The following is an 18,191-nucleotide window of genomic DNA, read 5'->3' on the forward strand; positions in this document are numbered from 1 at the left end:
CCAGAGAAATGCGTGGGTCAGGGATGACCTAGAAGGCACCAAACCAGATATCATGGGAGCTAAGAGTCCTGTCAGCAAAGCCCCATGCCAGCAGGTGTGGGAGAAGAGGGGGAGGGGGTGCCAGAAAATCTGAGACATTGGGAGGTGAGGGGACAGAGAGAGACAGAGCTGGGGTCCACAGGTAATGAGAAGCTGGCTGCATCTGCTCCTCCTACCTGAAGTGTCAGATGCTGGGCAAGAGAAGCTAGGGGATGGTTTCTAAGGGAAAAGACCAGGAGAAAGTCTGCAAAATGGGAGAAGGGTTTCTGCATCCCGGAACTGAATCTAGGCGATGAAAGACTGGGTACAAGGTGTTTGACACTTAGGAGGGAAAGGGGAGTCATATTTGGCACCTCATATTTGCCAGAATCTGTGGGAATGTTTTGTATACGTTTTCCTCCAGTCGACATGACGGCCTAATGCGGTGGGTCTCACGATTGTCATTTCACAGAAGGGGAAGCGGAGGCCCACTGAGGCAAGGGATTTGGACGAGGCCACTCAGCTGAGGAGGGGACTCAGAGCTGGTCTGCTGACCATGAAGCCCACTTCTCGAGGCCTTTCACTCCCCAGGGCCTACCCTCTCCACTCCGCCCTAGCCCCAGATCTGGGAGCGTGGTGGGCCTGGGGGAAACCTTGGGTGCTGCTGGGATGTGAGCTCAGGGTCTTCTCTCCACAGACAATGCCCTCAAGGGCACTTCCTGGCTGGAACAGCTGCCGCCCAGGGTAGAGGGCAGATCACCCGAGCCCAACTCGGCGGAACATGAGGAGGCCGAAGCCGGGGTCTCGGATGGAGCGGACTTGGCCCCTGGCACGCCCTCCTCAAACCCAGCAGCCACCCCCACCCCCATGCCCACCACCAGTCCCCTGCCCACCGAGTCACCTTCACGCCCAGAAGTCCCCAGCCACGGTGAGTAAGCCTCACAGGGGTTAGCAAACTACAGCCCGTGGGCCAAATCCAGCCTTCGGCCTGCTTTCGTACAGCCCTTAGGCTGTTTTTACATTTCTAATGGGTTGTAAAATAGATATATATGGGGCAAAAGTATGTGGTTTGGAAAACCTAAAATGTTTACTATCTGATCCTTTACAGAAAAAGTTTGAGGACATTTATAGTAAAACAGGTAGTATTTTCAAGAAATTCTTCTTTAAACATCACCTAGAATCCCATCATCAAATCCAACAAGTACTTTCACTTTATTTCTTCTGCCCAGTCTCTGACCCTGTTTTTATGTCCACATGTGTGATTTTGGCTTGTGCCTTTCAATAGACTCCTCCTCATTAAGTCATCGAGCCCATCCTTCTCAAGGGCGTCCTGGCTACCCGTGATAGCAAGCCTTACAGCCATCCCCTCCTTCGGTCCAAGCACACCCCATTTCTAGGAATCTTTCCTCAGGATTCATCAGCAATGTGGACAACAGCTGCAACTTAACTGGTTTCCTCGCGGCCTATTTCTAATGTCAAAAAACGGGAAATAATCTAAAGGTCTAACACCAAGGGAATTGGCTAAAGAAATTCGAGGGCACAGCTGTCTGGTGGCCTGGTAGAACCTTGAAATCACATCATTAAAAGGCCACTTAATGATGTGAGAATTGCTCAGTGAAGGGAAAAAACAGGGTACTCCACACTGTATATTCAGAAGAACCAGGGTTTTTAAAAGTACGTCTTCATGACTGTACATGCAAAGAAGAGGAAGGAAATTCAACATACTAAAAACCTTTGGAAAATGGAACTTTGAATGATTTTTATTTTCTCCATTCTCCTTTTCTGATGTTCCGTGTTTTTTTCTCTTGCTTTTTGGGTTTTGCTTGTTTGTTTGTTGACAATGATCAGACATTGCTTTGATCGTGAAGGAAAAAACAAAAGGCTACAAACAAAACATCAGAAGGGATTTAAGTTAGACCCAGAGAGTGTCCCCAGGATTGTCCAAATGCTGCTCCTCTCGCTCCCCACAGGCAGCGAGGCCAGCTGTGAGGGCACCCTCCGGGCCGTGGACCCCCCCGTGAGGCACCACAGCTATGGGCGCCATGAGGGAGCCTGGATGAAGGACCCCGCCGCTCGGGATGACAGGATCTACATCACCAACTACTACTACGGGAACAGCCTGGTGGAGTTCCGCAACCTGGAAAACTTCAAGCAAGGTCGGGGACCCCGGAGATGGGAACAGGACAGGGTGTGGATGGCCTGGGGAGGGTCCCCCTTGGAGACTTTGTCCTCCTTGCTTTGTGGTTTCCTGTGATCCAGACTTCCCCAGCCTGGCCTAGCTCCGAATGGCCAGCCACCCCAAGGAGGGGAGTCTGAGGGCACCCCCTACATGCTGGTTCTGTGCCAGAAGCTGGAATGCCCCAGCAAACAAGATGGATGTGGTCCTGCCCTCACGAGTGCCACTTACTGTCAAGGGAAACAAAACTTACAGTTTCCACTAGTGCTTATTATGTGCTAATCACCCTGTGTGAGTCAGCTTCTATTATCTTCATAACTCCAGGAGGTGGGGGTTATCACCCTGTTTCACAGGTGAGCAGGGCCCCAGGCCTTAGAGGAGCTGCAGGTCTGGGCAGGGAAGGGCAGAATTTTGCTTATCAGATCTGGGGCATAGTTGGGAAAAGGGGTCATTTAGACATGAACCACCCTCCAGATACGCAGGGTATTATTTGGGAGGCAGAGACTTAAAGAAACAATTTCAGTATAATGTTAGAGGGAGAGCTTAGGGGGCTTGAGAACCCAGCCTGGAGATCAGGGAGACTTCCCAAGGGAGGTGATGCTGAGCTGAGCCCTGGAGGACAAGCATGAGTAAGCCATGCAGAAGGGAAAGGAGTTCCAGGCAGAAGGCCCAGTGTGTGCGAAGGCCTGGCAATGAGAGGAAGCACGGTGGCACAGAAAGGAGGTAGGGGGAGTGTAATGAAAGGGTGGGCTGAGGCAGCCCTTCTGAGCCACGTGAAAAAGTCTGGACTCACCCTGAGAGCTGTGGGGTCACAGGGTACGACCTGGAACAGCTTAAGCCTTCCTCTGCCAGATCTAACTGACCTCGTCTTTGCCTCAAGGGGCTCACAGGCTGGTGTGGAGGAAGCCAGTGCAAAGTGCCAGGACAAAGGGTTATGGGAGGCCAGAGGACAGGCCCTCACTCAAGCAAGGGTGGTTAGAGAAGGCTTCCTGGAGAAGGTAACATTGGCCAAGGGCTCTGAAAGATAAGGACGTATTCCCCAGGCAGATAGCAGATGGTGAATGGCAGTCCAGACAGAAGGAACAGCATGGGACAAAGCATAGGGGCTGGTGTCAGCCTGTTTCTAATTCCTGGCTGTGCCATTCCATTCTGGGTGACCTTGAACTCTCTGAATCTGTTTCTTCCTTTGGCAGTTGGGATCATCAAGTTCCCCCTTCATGGGACTGTGAACAGATAAGATGATTGGCCCAGCTTCAGGCCCATAGCACACTGGTATCCGTGGCTCCCTGGGCCACTTGAGAGCCCTGGGTGGCCTCACTGGCCTCTGGGCGGGCTGGGGGTTGCCAGGGAGGCTCTGGTGTGACCAGGCGCTCTCCCCACACAGGCCGCTGGAGTAACATGTACAAGCTGCCCTACAACTGGATAGGCACCGGCCACGTGGTGTACCAGGGCGCCTTCTACTACAACCGCGCCTTCACCAAGAACATCATCAAGTACGACCTGCGCCAGCGCTTCGTGGCCTCCTGGGCGCTGCTGCCCGATGCGGTGTACGAGGACACCACGCCCTGGAAGTGGCGCGGCCACTCGGACATCGACTTCGCCGTGGACGAGAGCGGCCTGTGGGTCATCTACCCCGCAGTGGATGACCGCGACAGCGCCCAGCCCGAGGTGATCGTGCTGAGCCGCCTGGACCCGGGCGACCTCTCCGTGCACCGCGACACCACGTGGAAGACGCGGCTGCGGCGGAACTCCTACGGGAACTGCTTCCTGGTTTGCGGCATCCTGTACGCGGTGGACACGTACAACCAGCGGGAAGGCCAGGTGGCCTACGCCTTCGACACGCACACCGGCACGGACGCCCGCCCTCAGCTGCCCTTCCTCAATGAACACGCCTACACCACCCAGATCGACTACAACCCCAAGGAGAGGGTGCTGTATGCCTGGGACAACGGCCACCAGCTCACCTACACCCTCCACTTCGTGGTCTGAGCAGGGACCTGCGCTCACCAGAGAGGAGTGGCAGTGGGCACGGGGGCTCCCCAGAGGGTCTTCTGCAAGGGACTCCATCAGCAAATATTTTGGGTGCTAGGCAGGTGGCGAGAGCCAGCCTAAAGCTTCCTCAGCACCCAGTGGGATAATCGTGGCTTCCACTCACAGAGCACTATGCCAGGAGCTTCAGGTGCGCTAACCCACTTCATCCTCCCAACAGCACCCTCGGAGGGAGAGAGAGTTAAGCCCATTTAACAGATGGGCACACCAAGGCTCAGAGAGACAATGTCCCTTGCCTAAATAGCCTCAGTTTGGATCGAGCAGGCCATGCGGTCACAGCAGCCCCATTTTACAGATCAGGAGACTTGGCCATGTTGTCCCCATCCCTCCTCCCCTAGTTTCTCTGTTCTCTCAACTCACCCCTTCCAAGGCTCCTCAACACCAGGCGCCTTGGGAACCAATGCCCTAATGTCGAGTGGAGGCCCAGTTACGTTTGCCGCCACAGGCCTCCGTTCCGGCTAACCTGTCGGTGGCCCCAGGCTTCGGGCCCGTTGGCTAATGTCCTTGCTTCTTGCCTTTGGCCAGTCCTCCCACTCTACCCCACCCGCTGTCAAACCACATTCCAAACCTCCATGGTCACCCAGCCACTGAGCTGAAACCACACCCCGAGAAAAAATACCGGCCCCCGTTCCACGTTCTCCCGCCCTCTGTTCTCGTTTTTTATTTTCTCTTCTTCGTCAGTGCTGTCATTTGTTTCTGCAGCAGCAGCTGAGAAGGCTGTAGGCAGCTGCAGCCAAGGCTCCCTCGAAGCCAGAATTGCTGGCTTTGGCCTCATACCCAGGCTGTGAGACCACTCCCCAGTCCCTTCCAGAGTCGTTGGGCCTGGGGTCCACTTTGTCCTTTCTCTCTGGACTTTTGAACTCACGGCCTATACACACACTCAGGGATACCTCCGGGTCTGCCATGAGCAAGGCCCGAGGCTGAGGTGGGGCAAGATGAAGCAGGTTCCCTCGTCCTTGTCAGTCTTGACTTAGTCATTTGGTGGGATGGCCCAGCAGCCTGGCGGGCTGGGGAAGGCTGAGATCAGAGCAGTCGGGTCTAGGGGAGGCTTCGAACCTTCTGATTGCAAGAAACAGCCAGAAGGCTTTTCTCGTCTTCAGAGATGTTGATGCCAGGGCTGCCCCAAGTCCAAAACTTGGGGCTGAGGCAGCACAGGTGGGCCACCTCACCTGGTGCTGCTGACGGCTCCCCTGAGCCTTAGAACCAGGCAGCTCAGGGAACAAGACCTTTAAGCCTGTCCCTCATCTGCTTTGGACAATTTTTAGAGCTGGGATGAAGTTCTCCAGTCCAACTCCCTGTTTCACCAAAGGAGAAATAGGCCCAGACAGGTTTAGAGAGTTGCTCGGGACCACAGTGGGAACATGACACAGCCAATCTCTTTCCAGAAGGGTTTTGTCTATATCCTTTACTCTCCCGGCTTAGAGGCAGCTCTGCCTGGGAAGGCAATAGACTACCCAGCACCCAAGCCATCCTAACACCTCTGAAGCGTATTTACTGCTGATCCCTACACAACCCCCAGACTCTACTCTCCTCACTCTGTCCCCACGCCAGCACCCAGATATCTGTGTATTTGAATGCCCAGCTGCCATGTCAGGAAATTTAGCTGCATACCTAAGAGTATAAGGAAATGCATTTTATGCGGAATCTATTTCTTTATATCATCAGGTGATTCCTGTATTGTCAAGCATTGTCAGGTGATGTTTTGTTTAAGCTGTAACTCACCCCTGAAATGAAGGGGAATGATTACGCCCAGCCAAGCAAGGTCTGACTCATAGTAGTGGACACGTCCAGCCTCCCCCACCCACCCAGCCACCGGCTCCACTCACAGGCTCTTCAGGGGGGCTGCGTTTCCCTTGACCCTGGGTGTGGGTTTTACAAGACTCTGTCTTTCGTGATATCACAGCCCAACCATGTGAGAAGTGTTCAGGCTCCTCTTTCTCCATCAGTCTGAGAAAAGGGAAAAATAGAATGGACCGATTTCGAAAAAAGACAAGCAAAATTGTTTTCTGGGGGAGATGATGCTGGCTGCAGCCTCCAAACATTCACTAAGCCCTTTCTGTTTTCAGACTGTTGTCTGTGGGTTATGTGGTATGTACAGTTATTTTCCTCATTTTACAAATAGTCACACTGCAGCCCAGAGAAGTGAAGTCACTTGTCATGTAGGCAGTCAAGTAGAGAGCCAGGTTTGAAAATCGGGTCATATAACCAGCATCGTGGACTGAGGATCAGCAGTGTGCAGCGTGCCCTGTGCGTATTCTGGCGTCTTCATAGCAATGGATGTGCGTACTCTGAATGTGCCCATTTTACAGGTGAGGGAACTGAGGTGAGGGGATTTACCCAAGGTCACGGAGCAACTTAGTCTGTGGCAGGGTTGGGGTTTCAGGACTGGTCAGTACATGTCCTTTGCCAACTGCGTGCGCTCCAGAAATGGTGGCTGTCATTTTTATTCAGTGTGGCTAGGTCACAAACTGCGTCCACACAGGAGACCCCCAGAAGGAGGCTGGGGTCAGCTCTTAAAAAGCCTTGAATGCAAAGCCAAGGAGTAACTGCCTCCAGTCACAGTCACATTTGGGACAAAGTCGAGTATAAATTAACAGAGAAAAGAAAATGCTAAGACAGTTGGATTTATACCAAAACCTCAAACTAACTGTTGTTAGGGATCTTGTAACTAGACATGTTTTCTGTTTTGCTTTGGCCTCTGGGAAGCTCAAAGTCAAATTTGAGATTATTTTTAACAATTGTACTAAGTCTCCTACTGGATTCTGGCTTCGTTCTAGCTTTCTGCTTTTACCTTTACCCTGATCTCTTTATTTTTATTGTATTGTATTTTATCTATTTTTGTAAGTTGCCACAATATCTTTTTTTTTTTTGCAACAAGGTGGCATATAGCTAAATAAATACATGATCAAAAGTTTGACTTAAAAGGCTCGGCTAAATGCTATGGTCTCCATCCTTTTCGTAACACAGACACTTAATAACTTTTAAAAAAATATTTAGTTTGTTAGGAGAATTGGCCTTGTCACCACGCTGTTGCTAGAAACTGATCTGAATGATGAACTACGGCAGGAGAATCCAAGTCAGGCTGAAAAATCAGACCCCTCCCGGTGGAGAGAAGCCAGCAGCTCCCAAGGTGTTCCAGACACTATCCTGAAGCCCCACCTTCCCATGAGGGCTGCAGAGAGAAAAGTACTGTTTACACTCACTCCTGGCTCAGAGAATGTGGGGCTGAGGGATCGGTAAGAACAGAAAGAAATGCTTTCCTGGGGAAAAAGCATCATGGCATTGGGGCCTTGAGCACCGCGCCGTCCCAATTTTCCAAACTTGCGTCCTTCACTTATGGACTCTGTGATTTTTGCTACTTCCCTTTACCATCTTTAGTACGCTTTATGATTTCTCTTTCAGATGATTTCATTCTTTTGACTAAAATAATTTTATTTCAAAGGGAAGCTTTATCAGCTGTTAGCAAAAACAAAAACAAATTTGTTTAAATTTCCTAAAGGAGTAGCACGATCGTAAAAAGAAAGCCAGTGACCACAAATACAAGGACCAGATATGGCACTGAAAACGAGCAGCACTGTTGCATTCTGGGGACACTGTGCCTGTGAGCCCCGCCCAATCGCTTTTTGTGTAAAGAAGAAGATTAGCAAAAGCTCAAGGGATGTCAAGGGCCAACCAGCAGCACGTGGACATTGTCCTTGATGTCATCAGAGGGATGGATTGGGAAGGGAATGGCTTCTCCCATGTGACTTGATGGCCCTTCACACGGTGGTTTAGGCACCTTCAAGGAGCTCTCAAACCACTGATGGGTGACTCAGGTTGAGACCATTTTCCCCAGACAGACACACACACACACACACACACACACACACACACACACACACACACACACACACACACACACGTTCACACACGCTCGTCCACATATACACACAGTTAAAAAGCAGTAAGTGTCTTAAAGGATTGAAAGAGCCCACAGAGCAAATCAGGCTACTGTTCCCCAAAATGAAGCATTGAAAGAATCTGTGAAGGTTTGACCCTTAAAAGGCTAATAGAACAAGAAAACACACACACACACACACACACACACACACACACACACACACACGTTCAACCAGGCCTTCCCTCCCCAGCCTCCCCCAGCTGCAGGCCAGCCTCGACAGAGCCCCTGCCTCACATGGGAACTGGCCACTGTCCCTGTGGCCCCTGGTCATCACAAGGATCCCACTCCCCACAGTACCACTCTTGCCAAGGCAGGGCTCATAGGGCTGTGTCCCTCTCACCATGCAGACCCCACTGGGGCAGACCCGAGTCCCAAGCAGTCCCAACATAGTGGGCTTTGGGTCATCTGGACCGTGGCCTCCCTGCTCTGGCCTTCACCAGCCCAGTCTCATCTGCTCCCCACTGCCCCCTCTTCCCTGGCCTTTGCATCAGCTAGTCCCTCTGCCTGGCACACCGGTACCTGCACCTGGGTATGGCTGCCTCCCTCTGGTCATCTCAGCTGAGATGTCACCTCCTCGGGGAAGCTATCCCTCAGTGCTGGGTCTAAAGTTATCCCCAACCACATGTTCTCTTGGCTCTTCACTAGCAGGTATTTATTAGTTTACTTACTTAGGGTCTGTCTCCCCTCACTGGAATCTGAGCTCCCAGAAAGCAGAGCTTGTTTCCCACAATGTCATCAGCACCTAGGGGAATCCCCGTCCCCGCCTGCAACAAACGTCTGCGAATGAATGAGCGATCCTCGGGCAAGTTCATGCACAGTCTACTGAGGCACCAACCACCCTTGGCTCTGAGGTTGTGGCCACTGAATCGGACATACTTTTTTTATCTATTTGTGCAGCATATTTGCTGAGGCCATCCATAAGTCAGGTTCCACATGGAAATCTCTAGAATGCAATCTTGGATCAGATGGGATATTTCCATTGACTTTCTCTACCCTACAGTTCTCTGAAAATGAGAAAACCCATCTTCAGGGGGCAATACCTGACTAAGCACTCCACCCTGGTCTGCAACCAGGGACTCGCTCGGCAAAGGGAGCTGTGGCCTTTCTGTCGTCTGTGGCAATAATACTCTCACAGCGCTGGACATAACGGGCGCTTGGCTCAGCACCCCAATTCAGTTTCATGCCCTCTCAGTGGCCGACAGAGGGCAGAGGCCATTGAGTTCAGTGGATCTGAGGACAGGACAGACATCTCACCCTTAACAGCTTGGCTAATGGCATCACCTGCCGGGAAGAGCCGTGGCAACACTGGCGGGATTCTGTAACCCCGGAGCGGGATGCCCAGCACGCCACGGGCGTTCTGGAAGCGGTCGCTCCTGTTGCCACTGTGACCAGTGAATGCTGAGTTCAGAGCATCCGCCTGCTCTCCTGGCAGGTCCTTGCTGTGCACTGTGGCCTATCCAACATGATTGACACCATGTGCCGGCCCGAGGGCACCTAGCAGAGCAGGTCTCACCCCGCCCACTTGCGAGCTTGCTGGGACGTGGGGAAGCCAGATGCGATCATCGCCACATGGTATTCTTGGCGCTCCAAGAGCAGAGCGCCCGCGGGGGCTCCATGTCCTTGCTAAGGAGCGTGGGCTTCTGGAGCCACGGAAGGACCCCCACCTCCCAACCTGCCTTCATGTCACAGCAGAGCCTCCTATCGTCACCTCCGATGCTGTGGTCTTCTCTCTGCCCTTTTGACTTTCTCCCAGGGACTTTAAGCCCTAAAATCTCCCCTTGGCCGGGGAGATAGTAAAAGCTACCTAGAGAGGCCACAACGTCCAAGCGTGTGCTGTGCCGGTCGCGGTGCCGAGTCCTTACGACATTATCTCATTGAACCCTCCCAGTAACCCCATGATGTAGCACTGTTGCTGTCCATGTTTCACAAATGGGGAAACTGAGGCACCAGCTACTCCATCGCATGGTAAAGGTCACATGGCTGGTGGCTCCTGAGCTGCAGTGCCATCCTCTCAGAACACCACACGGGTCATTCTCAACTCCGGCTCCCGCCAGAATCACTGGGGAGTTTTAAAAGGTGCCACTGCCCAAGTGTCACCACAGACCGACACATCGCAGATCCTGGGGACGAGGAATGAGAGCTGGTGTGTTTTCAAAGCTCCCCGGGAGACTGTGCCATGCATCTGGGATCAAAGCCTCCCGCCCCTCACTCTCCTGCAGCTCAGAAGGAGCACCCCAGGCATGATGGGGTTGGGGTAGATTTGTCACATGCCGGGCCACACCCAGGAAAGCATCCTCCACCCCGGGCGTCCCAGAAGAGGGAGCAGACAGAGCAGGCCTTAGCCTGCGTGTGTCAGCTGTTTCTCCCCAGCGGGGCGACTGCGGTGGGGGCGGGCCCTTAGGGCCCAGAGCACAAAGGCTTCCTCTGCCCTAGGCGGTGCCCAGACACTGCCCCGCTCGCCCAGCCCAGTCTGAACTCTGCCCACGTCTGGGGCCAACCCCTCGACCCTCACATTCCAGCAGGGACCCCATGAGGCAAGAACAGACAGGGCTTTCAGGATGCACGCCTGCTGGGGGCATGAGTTATTACCGAGAATTATCCGCCATGAGCACGGGGTGGCATTTCACGTGCCAAAGGTTGGCCGGCCCCTCCCTGGTTCTGGCTGCTTGGCTCCAGGGCCTTCATTCCAACCTCACAAGGACAGAAACTTTATTCTCTTCCACAGCAGGAGGCCTCCACCCCTCACCATCTGTGTTGCACCCCCTCAGCAAGCCCCCATCCCAACCCCACCCAGGGGCCAGTGCCTCTCTTCTACACGGCTCAGTACAGAGAGGATGAGATAAGGGTGATTCAAAAGTCAAGTTTCCCAGGTCTTTTCAAGCCAGGCATTTTAGCAACAGGGAAAGTCATTGTTACGAAGATGTCAGCCCAAACCTGTTTTGGCTTTTCTGCATGAGATCCTGACAAATGCAAACAGCTGGCACAGCTGGCATGAGCTTCTCATGGAAGGAGCCAGGGCTTTTGGAGCCAGATAGATATTTGGTTTGAGTCCCGGTTCTGCTACCTGCCACCTATAGAACGTGAGCACTCGACTCGAAGTCTCTGCTCTCAGTTTCCACATTTATAAAATGGGTATGACAACCTTGACTTTCCAGGTATGTGTTAGGTTGAAATGAGATAACGAACATGACGAAGCTCTAAGTGGGAACGTGAAGGGCACACAGCAGAACGAGGCACAATGTACCGTAACAGACCTCAAAGACTAACGTAAAGCATCACCCTCTGTCTGATCCCCGTGGCCTCACGTCGGGACAGACCCAAAGAGGATCGTTAGCAAACCCGAGCATATCTTCAAAACGGATGACTTTCTTTGCCTTCAATGACAGGGAGCAGGGAGGCCAAATTTCTTTCATCCAGTGTGTCTGCTCGGATCGATTGGTAGTGCCTGTCTATGGGAGCTGCCCACCAGGCCCCGCACCAGGGAGGACACGGATTGATTAGCAATGTCTGCCACGAGAATAAGAAGTTCCTGTGGTGGAACGTATGCTATGTTTCACCATTTCGATTTTAGGGCAAGGTGTAAATAATACTTCTCACTCTAGTTTTTTGCCTGGATTTGTGTGACACTGATCTTTCTGCTTCTTTCTGCCTTCTGATCCTCACCTTCAGCTGTTAGAGCGAATTTCCTAAAACGAAAATCTGACCATTTCACTACTTTACCTATCACTGTCCCCTGGCTCCTCCCATTGCTCTGAGGATCAAACCACGCTCCTGAAGGCCACCTTCAAGGCTTCCATTCACCCTCGCTGTCTCATTCATGGCCACTCACTTGCAAATATCCCAACCTCAAGCCCCATTGAACTGAGGGACTTTAAGAAGTAAGATATGAAGGTTTAAGGCAGCTTAGAAAGATGCACTGAAAACCCCGTGCCCAGACCCACAAGGTCATATCAAGATCAGAGAGGGGCAGCACAGAGACCTCACTGCATCTGTTTAGTGAGTTGAACCAACTGGAGGGAGCTAATAAACTTCCACTGAACCTTGACGTGCAGTTTAGCAAAGCTGTCATGCTGTTCACCCCTAACAACGCTGATGGGATTAGTCCTGAGTGGCCCCTGCAGAGGGGAATTTTCCCTACTTTTTCTCCTGATTGCCTATTCCAAGACAAATCCCCTCCTCAGCAAGACACAGGGTGGAGGCTTCCAGACACCGCTGTGTCCAAAGCTTTCTTGTCCACGGTCCAGACATGCACGAGGGTTCCTGCCCCAGCAGAGGCCAGTGGGGTTCCTCTCCATTCCCTCTCAGTCCCAACTCTTGCTATTCCCCTGAAGGCAATCAGATACTTCAATCTTTCAATTGCACCAACTCCTACCCCGAGCTCCTGCCCTGGCCCGGCATGGGGTTGAGCATTGGAGATTCAGAGATGGCCCAATGCAAAAGCATCCAATGGATTTGTCAATGAACCTGACAGGAGGGATGGTGGTTGGGAAGCACCACCTGCATGGTATGGCTGCGGAACAAGGATCTCATAAACAAATCTCGGTTTGTTTCTGAAAAATTGGCATCTTTACTGAAATTTCTAAGGAAGAGTCTAGGCTTGCTAAAGAGGCAAACATTTGAATGTGTTCCTTGAGGGAAAATAGCTTCTTTAAAGAAAAGAATCCAACCAGGTCTTCTTCTTCTCCTCCTTCTTCTTTTTCATTTAACTTTATACTTTGACATAATGCCAAAGTTATAAAAAAGTTACAAAACGAACACAAAGGATTCCCTTATACTCTTTCTCCTGATTCTCCAGTTATTCATATTTTGTGAACTTTGCTTTAGCATTCTCTCTCCGTACATCTTTTTTCTAAACGATTTGAGGGGAAGTTGCAGACGTGATGCCCTTTTTCCCTAAACACCTCGGTGTCTATTTCCCAAGTACATGGACGTTCACATGACCACCGCTCAATGAGCAAAATCTGGAAATTAAACATTGACACAGTAGTATATCTAATTTACAGATCTAATTCAAATCTGGCAAGACTTCCCAATCGTGCCCTTGAGAGCAATTTTCTTCTAGTTCGGGATCCAGTCCAGAATAACACATCGCATTAAATTATCGCGTCCCTGAGTCTCCCTTAACTCTGGACCAGCTCCTGAGACTTTGTCTTTCAAGACATTGCCACTTTTGAAGAGTATGGGTCATTTGTTTTGTAGAATTTTCCTCAATTTTCTTTATTTTTTATTTTTATTTATTTTTATTTTTTTAGGCGAGGCAACCCTTGGTTGACCTCACAGATTGCAAGGACCTTGTCAGCTTACAATCCCTTATTTTTTTATTTTTCATGCCTGCAGCACCTGGTCTTCCTAGGTGGTCTCCCATCCAAGTACTAACCAGGCCCGACCCTGCTTAGCTTCCGAGATCAGACGGGATCGGGCTTGTTCAGGGTAGCATGGCTATAGACTGAATATTCTTCAGTTTTTATTTCATTATTTCTCTAAGCCCGCAGGTTTCTCCACCTGTAAAACGAGATTATTGTGAGAATTAAATAAAATTTCCTCATTTTGAGCAGGGATGCTACAGAAATGATATTGTCTTTCTCAACACTTGATGTTGGTTTGTCTTATTATTAGTGATGGTTACTTCGACCACTCGGTTTAGGTGATGTCTGCCAGTTTTATCTACTGTGCAATGACTATTTTCTCTTTATAATTAATAAATAAATTGTGGGGAAATACTTTGAGATTATTACAGATATTCCCATCATACTTTCACCTTCTAGTTTTAGCATCTTGATGATTCTTACCTGTATTAATTATTACTCTGATGATCAAAATTATAACTTAAAATTTCTATCATTATTGGCCAGTATTCTACTCTAAAGCAGAGCATGCAAAAAATGTGCCCAGAGATTCTTATTTTATTCAATGGGTCACAACTTATTATTATCAAAATTGTTCCAGACTTGGCCAGTGAGAGCTCATTTTCACTGGCAGCTTTGTCTTTTTTGATGTATCGCTATTATTCACTAAGCACTTCCTCACTTTCTGGTACAAAAAAGATGCTCCAGGCTCACCTTGTACTTTTCCTGTTCTCACACAGCAATCAGCCATTTCTCTAAGGAGCCCTGATTTCTTGGTTGAGGATATTTAGAAGCAAGAAGCCGGGCTCTAGATGGGCTCATTGTTTCCAGAGTATATTGTTTCTGGGTCCTCTCAGTGGACGGAACTAGGAAATACATATACGCATAAAGTAAATCCAGGAGTTCTTACTGATACCTTCAATTCCAGTCCGAAACCACAGCTCATTGGCCTTTCTATTTCTTATTTGTATCTCCTTCCACAACAGTGAGAAGCCTGGCTCTTAGCATCTTCGCTATATTTTATCTTTTACTCAATCCTCCAATCACAGAGAGTGTTTCACAATTGCTAATCCATGCTACTTTGAAAAACAAGCCCCTTAGGTAGAGTTCAGTATTCATGTGCAATTCTTTTCATCTTTAGACTGGGGGCTACTTATCAGAATTCTGCGTTCAAAAACTGCTTGGGTTAGTTCTTTTTGCCCCTTCAGTGTGGTTTGTTATTCATTTCAAATACAATTCAATAATTTATAAATACGGAGCTTCTTCGTTCGAGATTTTAGATGTCCCCCCCGCCGCCCCACAGCTTGTTTTAGTTCTCTAAATAGCATAACAAAATTTTCTTTTTTCTGCTTTTTCAACTTTTCTTGTTGTTCTTGTTTTAATAAAGGAAATTAATCCATTTACATGACTAGCGACAGCTAATACGTCTGGTCTTTTCCCTGACATCATGTGCATGTTTTTTTTTTTTTTTTCAATTTGTTTACCTTTTTAATATGAATGGGAGAGAATTAAGAGCTTCTTTTATCTGTCAGTGCCCTGCACCTGGCCTGCAACATATTAACGCTCACCAAACATTTGTGGAGCGTTGACTGACAGCTCAACAAGTGGCTTTCTCTTGTACTTGGACAGATAGACACAGAGTCTTGACCTTACTATGATGATAACAATGACTAACTCAGCAGTTACCATTAATCTGAATAATTATAAAAAGTCTTAGCAAAGGACCTGGATGTGGTAATCACTAAATAAATTGTAACTATTATTTATCGAACATTGACTAAGAATCAGGCAAGGTGCTACGTTCTTTTATTTAATCCTCACAATAATCCCATTTTACAGATGGGGAAACCTGGGGCTTAGGGAAGTACTGAGTTGTTTTTATAACAAGGAAGCTGTTGAGTTGGGATCTGAATCCAGATCTGACTTCAACATCCACCCTTTACCCACCCCATGTCCCTGCCTCTACGTATTTAAAGAAATAATTCCAGGAACAAATCCAGGCAAATCCATAGAGACAGTGGTTTCTGGGGTGGGGTGCGGGGGGAGGAAGCTCTTACTAACAAGGTCAAGGTTTCTTAGCTGGACCCGACTGCCAGCCAGTTCCCTGGAAACTCACGGTCAAATGGAGGCTCATGTCAGGAAGTCAGGCCCATGAGCTCATAAGGCAACGCTCCTTTGATGACTTAGAAATCAGCTACCATATTATGTCTTCCTCATCGAAGTTAATGTGGATTTAAAGGGTTTGGTATGGTGGGAGTGTAAATAATGACAGTCAATATTGATGAAAACATAGTCTGGGCCAGGCCCTTTGCGCTGGGGTTTCTCAGCCTCAACTCTGTTGACATTTGGGACCAGACCGTTCTTTGTGGGAGGGTGGAGGAGGCCGTCCTGTGCATTGTAGGATGTTTAGCAGCATCTCTGGCCTCTACCCACTAGATGTTACTAGTTCCCCACCCCAGTTGTTACAAACAAAAATGTCTCCAGACATTGCCAAGTGTCGCCTGGGGGAGAGAAGTCACTTCAAGTTGAGAACCACTGCTTACATGTATTACACTAATTTAATTCTCACAAGAATCCTAGGAGACCATCCTATCTACAGATAAAGAAACTGAGGCACAGGTAGGTTCCGATCCTATGGCTAATGAGCAGTAGAGAAGGGATCAAAACCCTTTGAGTCCAGAGGCCACAAAGCTTCACTCTAGTGGCCAGCTCATCTGATCTGACCTGATCAGAGGACAGTTGGGCAGAACATTAAAAAAAAAAAAAGCAAATGTGCATACCATGCCTAGGACTTTACTCAAAAGAAATATATACACAGGAATGTTCATCTCACCACTTAGGCTCACGAAGAGCTGGAAGTGCAGGAAAGGGGACTAGCCTGCCTTCCTCCGGCGCCCGGGCGCTTGAGCCCTGAGCTTGAGCCAGACTGATGTTTTTAACCACATAACTTCTTCTGGAGATATTAGAAAGGGTTATGCAGATCTGTGTTGACTCAGAAAGATGTCTTTGATACTTGATTGCATAAAAAAAAATTTTTTTAAACCACATGCATGGTATGGTTTTACTTCTGTAGAATTTTGTGTACATATAGCAAGGGGAAAAGTGCCATTTGTTGCAAGAAGTGATGGCGGTAGCTCTCGCACTTGTTTAAACGTTATCTGGTAGGACCCTTGGTGTGAAAGGAAGGCCGGGGCAAAACACTGCACACTGTGTGATTCCATTTATATGAAACTGTCAGAATAGGCAAATCTATAGAGACAGAAAGATGGGTGGTTTCCAGGGCTTGGAGGAGGGGAGACTGAAGAATGACTGCTAACGGGTGCGGGGTTCGTGCTGGAATCAGACAGTGAGGATGGTTTCACAACCTCGTGAATGGACTGGAAACCACTGAATTGTACACTATTCAATTTTGTAGTATGTGAAAAATATTTCGGTAAAACGGATTTTGACAGAGCTGCAGGGAAAAATTGACAAATCCAAAGCGATGATTAGGAAGCCAGTGACATGACAGAAAATCTAGCCCCCCAGGAACCTGGGGGACTAGCAGAGGGGATTTCCCACCGTGTATGGGAAGAAGAGCTAGAGTTAGTTAGTTGGCTATCAAACGGGGCCTGAACAACTTAGCGACAGCTGGGGCTGACTTGCGGCTTCCACGCACACAGATGTACCCACTTTCCCTGCCATATCTCCTGGCACTCGCCCCATCACTCTGCGTTCGAGTCCCGACAGCAGTCTCGACTACTCTCTTTAACGGGCTCTAGTGTAGCCGAAGGACAGTTTGAGGGAGAGTATGAAGCTCTAGCCCCGCTTCATACTCTCCATTAGCCCCCATCCCCACCCCACGAAACCCACAATCCAGCTAAAATCATGTGCTCATCTCATTGTGCAATCGCTGCAGTACAAAGCTTCATCTCCCACTTCCAACTAGACTGACATCCACAAAACCCAGCTCAAAATCACTTAAACAACAGGAAGTCCTCGGTAGGACAGTCCAGGGTTGTTTATTCAAAGGCTCCATGACATCATTAAGGACCCAGATTCTCATTTTTCGCTTGGCCACTCTCACATATTGGTCTCATCCTGCAACAATTCTGGACATCACATCGTCACCATCAGTGTCCAGAGGCAGAAAAGAGATTGGCTGATTCTTCCCAGAAGTTTTCCTGCAGATCGACTGTTCCTTCCCTCCTCACAGGACCAGACCATGTGCCTTCCTCCATCCCCAAACAACAGCAAGGAGAAGAGGGCCGCCGTGATTGGCTTAGACGCATCAGTATTTATCTGAGTAAATTAGTAAACTAGCTAATGGAGGGGGTGACATGAGAAAAAAAATCTGCTCAAGAAAAAAAAATCTGCTCTCTGCAGCGAGGGTGGATGGAGAACCAACAGTTAGCTCTGGCGGCCGCATCGAAATTCCTTGTTCAGAGGCCTTGCCCTCTGCCTGAAGTGCTCTTTCTCAATCTCTCCAGGTTAATACCTCCTCTTCCCTCACACCAATCCATCACCTCCTCCAGAAAGCCCTCCGTGTTCTCACTGGCTAAGTCAAAGAACCAGCACCCTCTTCATAGCTCTGGCTACAATGGCCACTAAATAATTATGAGTGTCGTTATTCTGAGTTCATTGGGTGCTAAAACTTCCTTCCCTTGTTTTATTTTCCCTCCTC

At 49.3% G+C, this 18,191-nt stretch overlaps 1 protein-coding gene and 1 non-coding gene across 2 annotated transcripts in view; one reads left to right on the forward strand and one right to left on the reverse strand.

The window, feature by feature from the left end:
* The window catches only part of OLFML2A (olfactomedin like 2A), a 28,222-nt gene extending 21,055 nt beyond the window's left edge, over positions 1 to 7,167 (forward strand). Inside the window, exons 6-8 of the mRNA XM_006917954.3 lie at positions 716 to 946; positions 1,989 to 2,174; positions 3,579 to 7,167. Of these exons, the coding sequence (XP_006918016.1) occupies positions 716 to 946; positions 1,989 to 2,174; positions 3,579 to 4,183 (1,022 nt within the window). The 3' untranslated portion in view covers positions 4,184 to 7,167. The remainder of the gene's footprint in view (positions 1 to 715; positions 947 to 1,988; positions 2,175 to 3,578) is intronic.
* A 6,344-nt stretch (positions 7,168 to 13,511) lies between these two features.
* LOC112484814 lies at positions 13,512 to 13,630 on the reverse strand. Its single transcript, XR_003048238.1, has one exon. It is a non-coding gene; the product is annotated as a 5S ribosomal RNA (ribosomal RNA).
* Between the last annotated feature and the right edge of the window lie 4,561 nt (positions 13,631 to 18,191).

Source organism: Pteropus alecto, unplaced genomic scaffold, assembly GCF_000325575.1.
Source record: "Pteropus alecto unplaced genomic scaffold, ASM32557v1 scaffold67, whole genome shotgun sequence".
Lineage (NCBI taxonomy): Eukaryota > Metazoa > Chordata > Mammalia > Chiroptera > Pteropodidae > Pteropus > Pteropus alecto.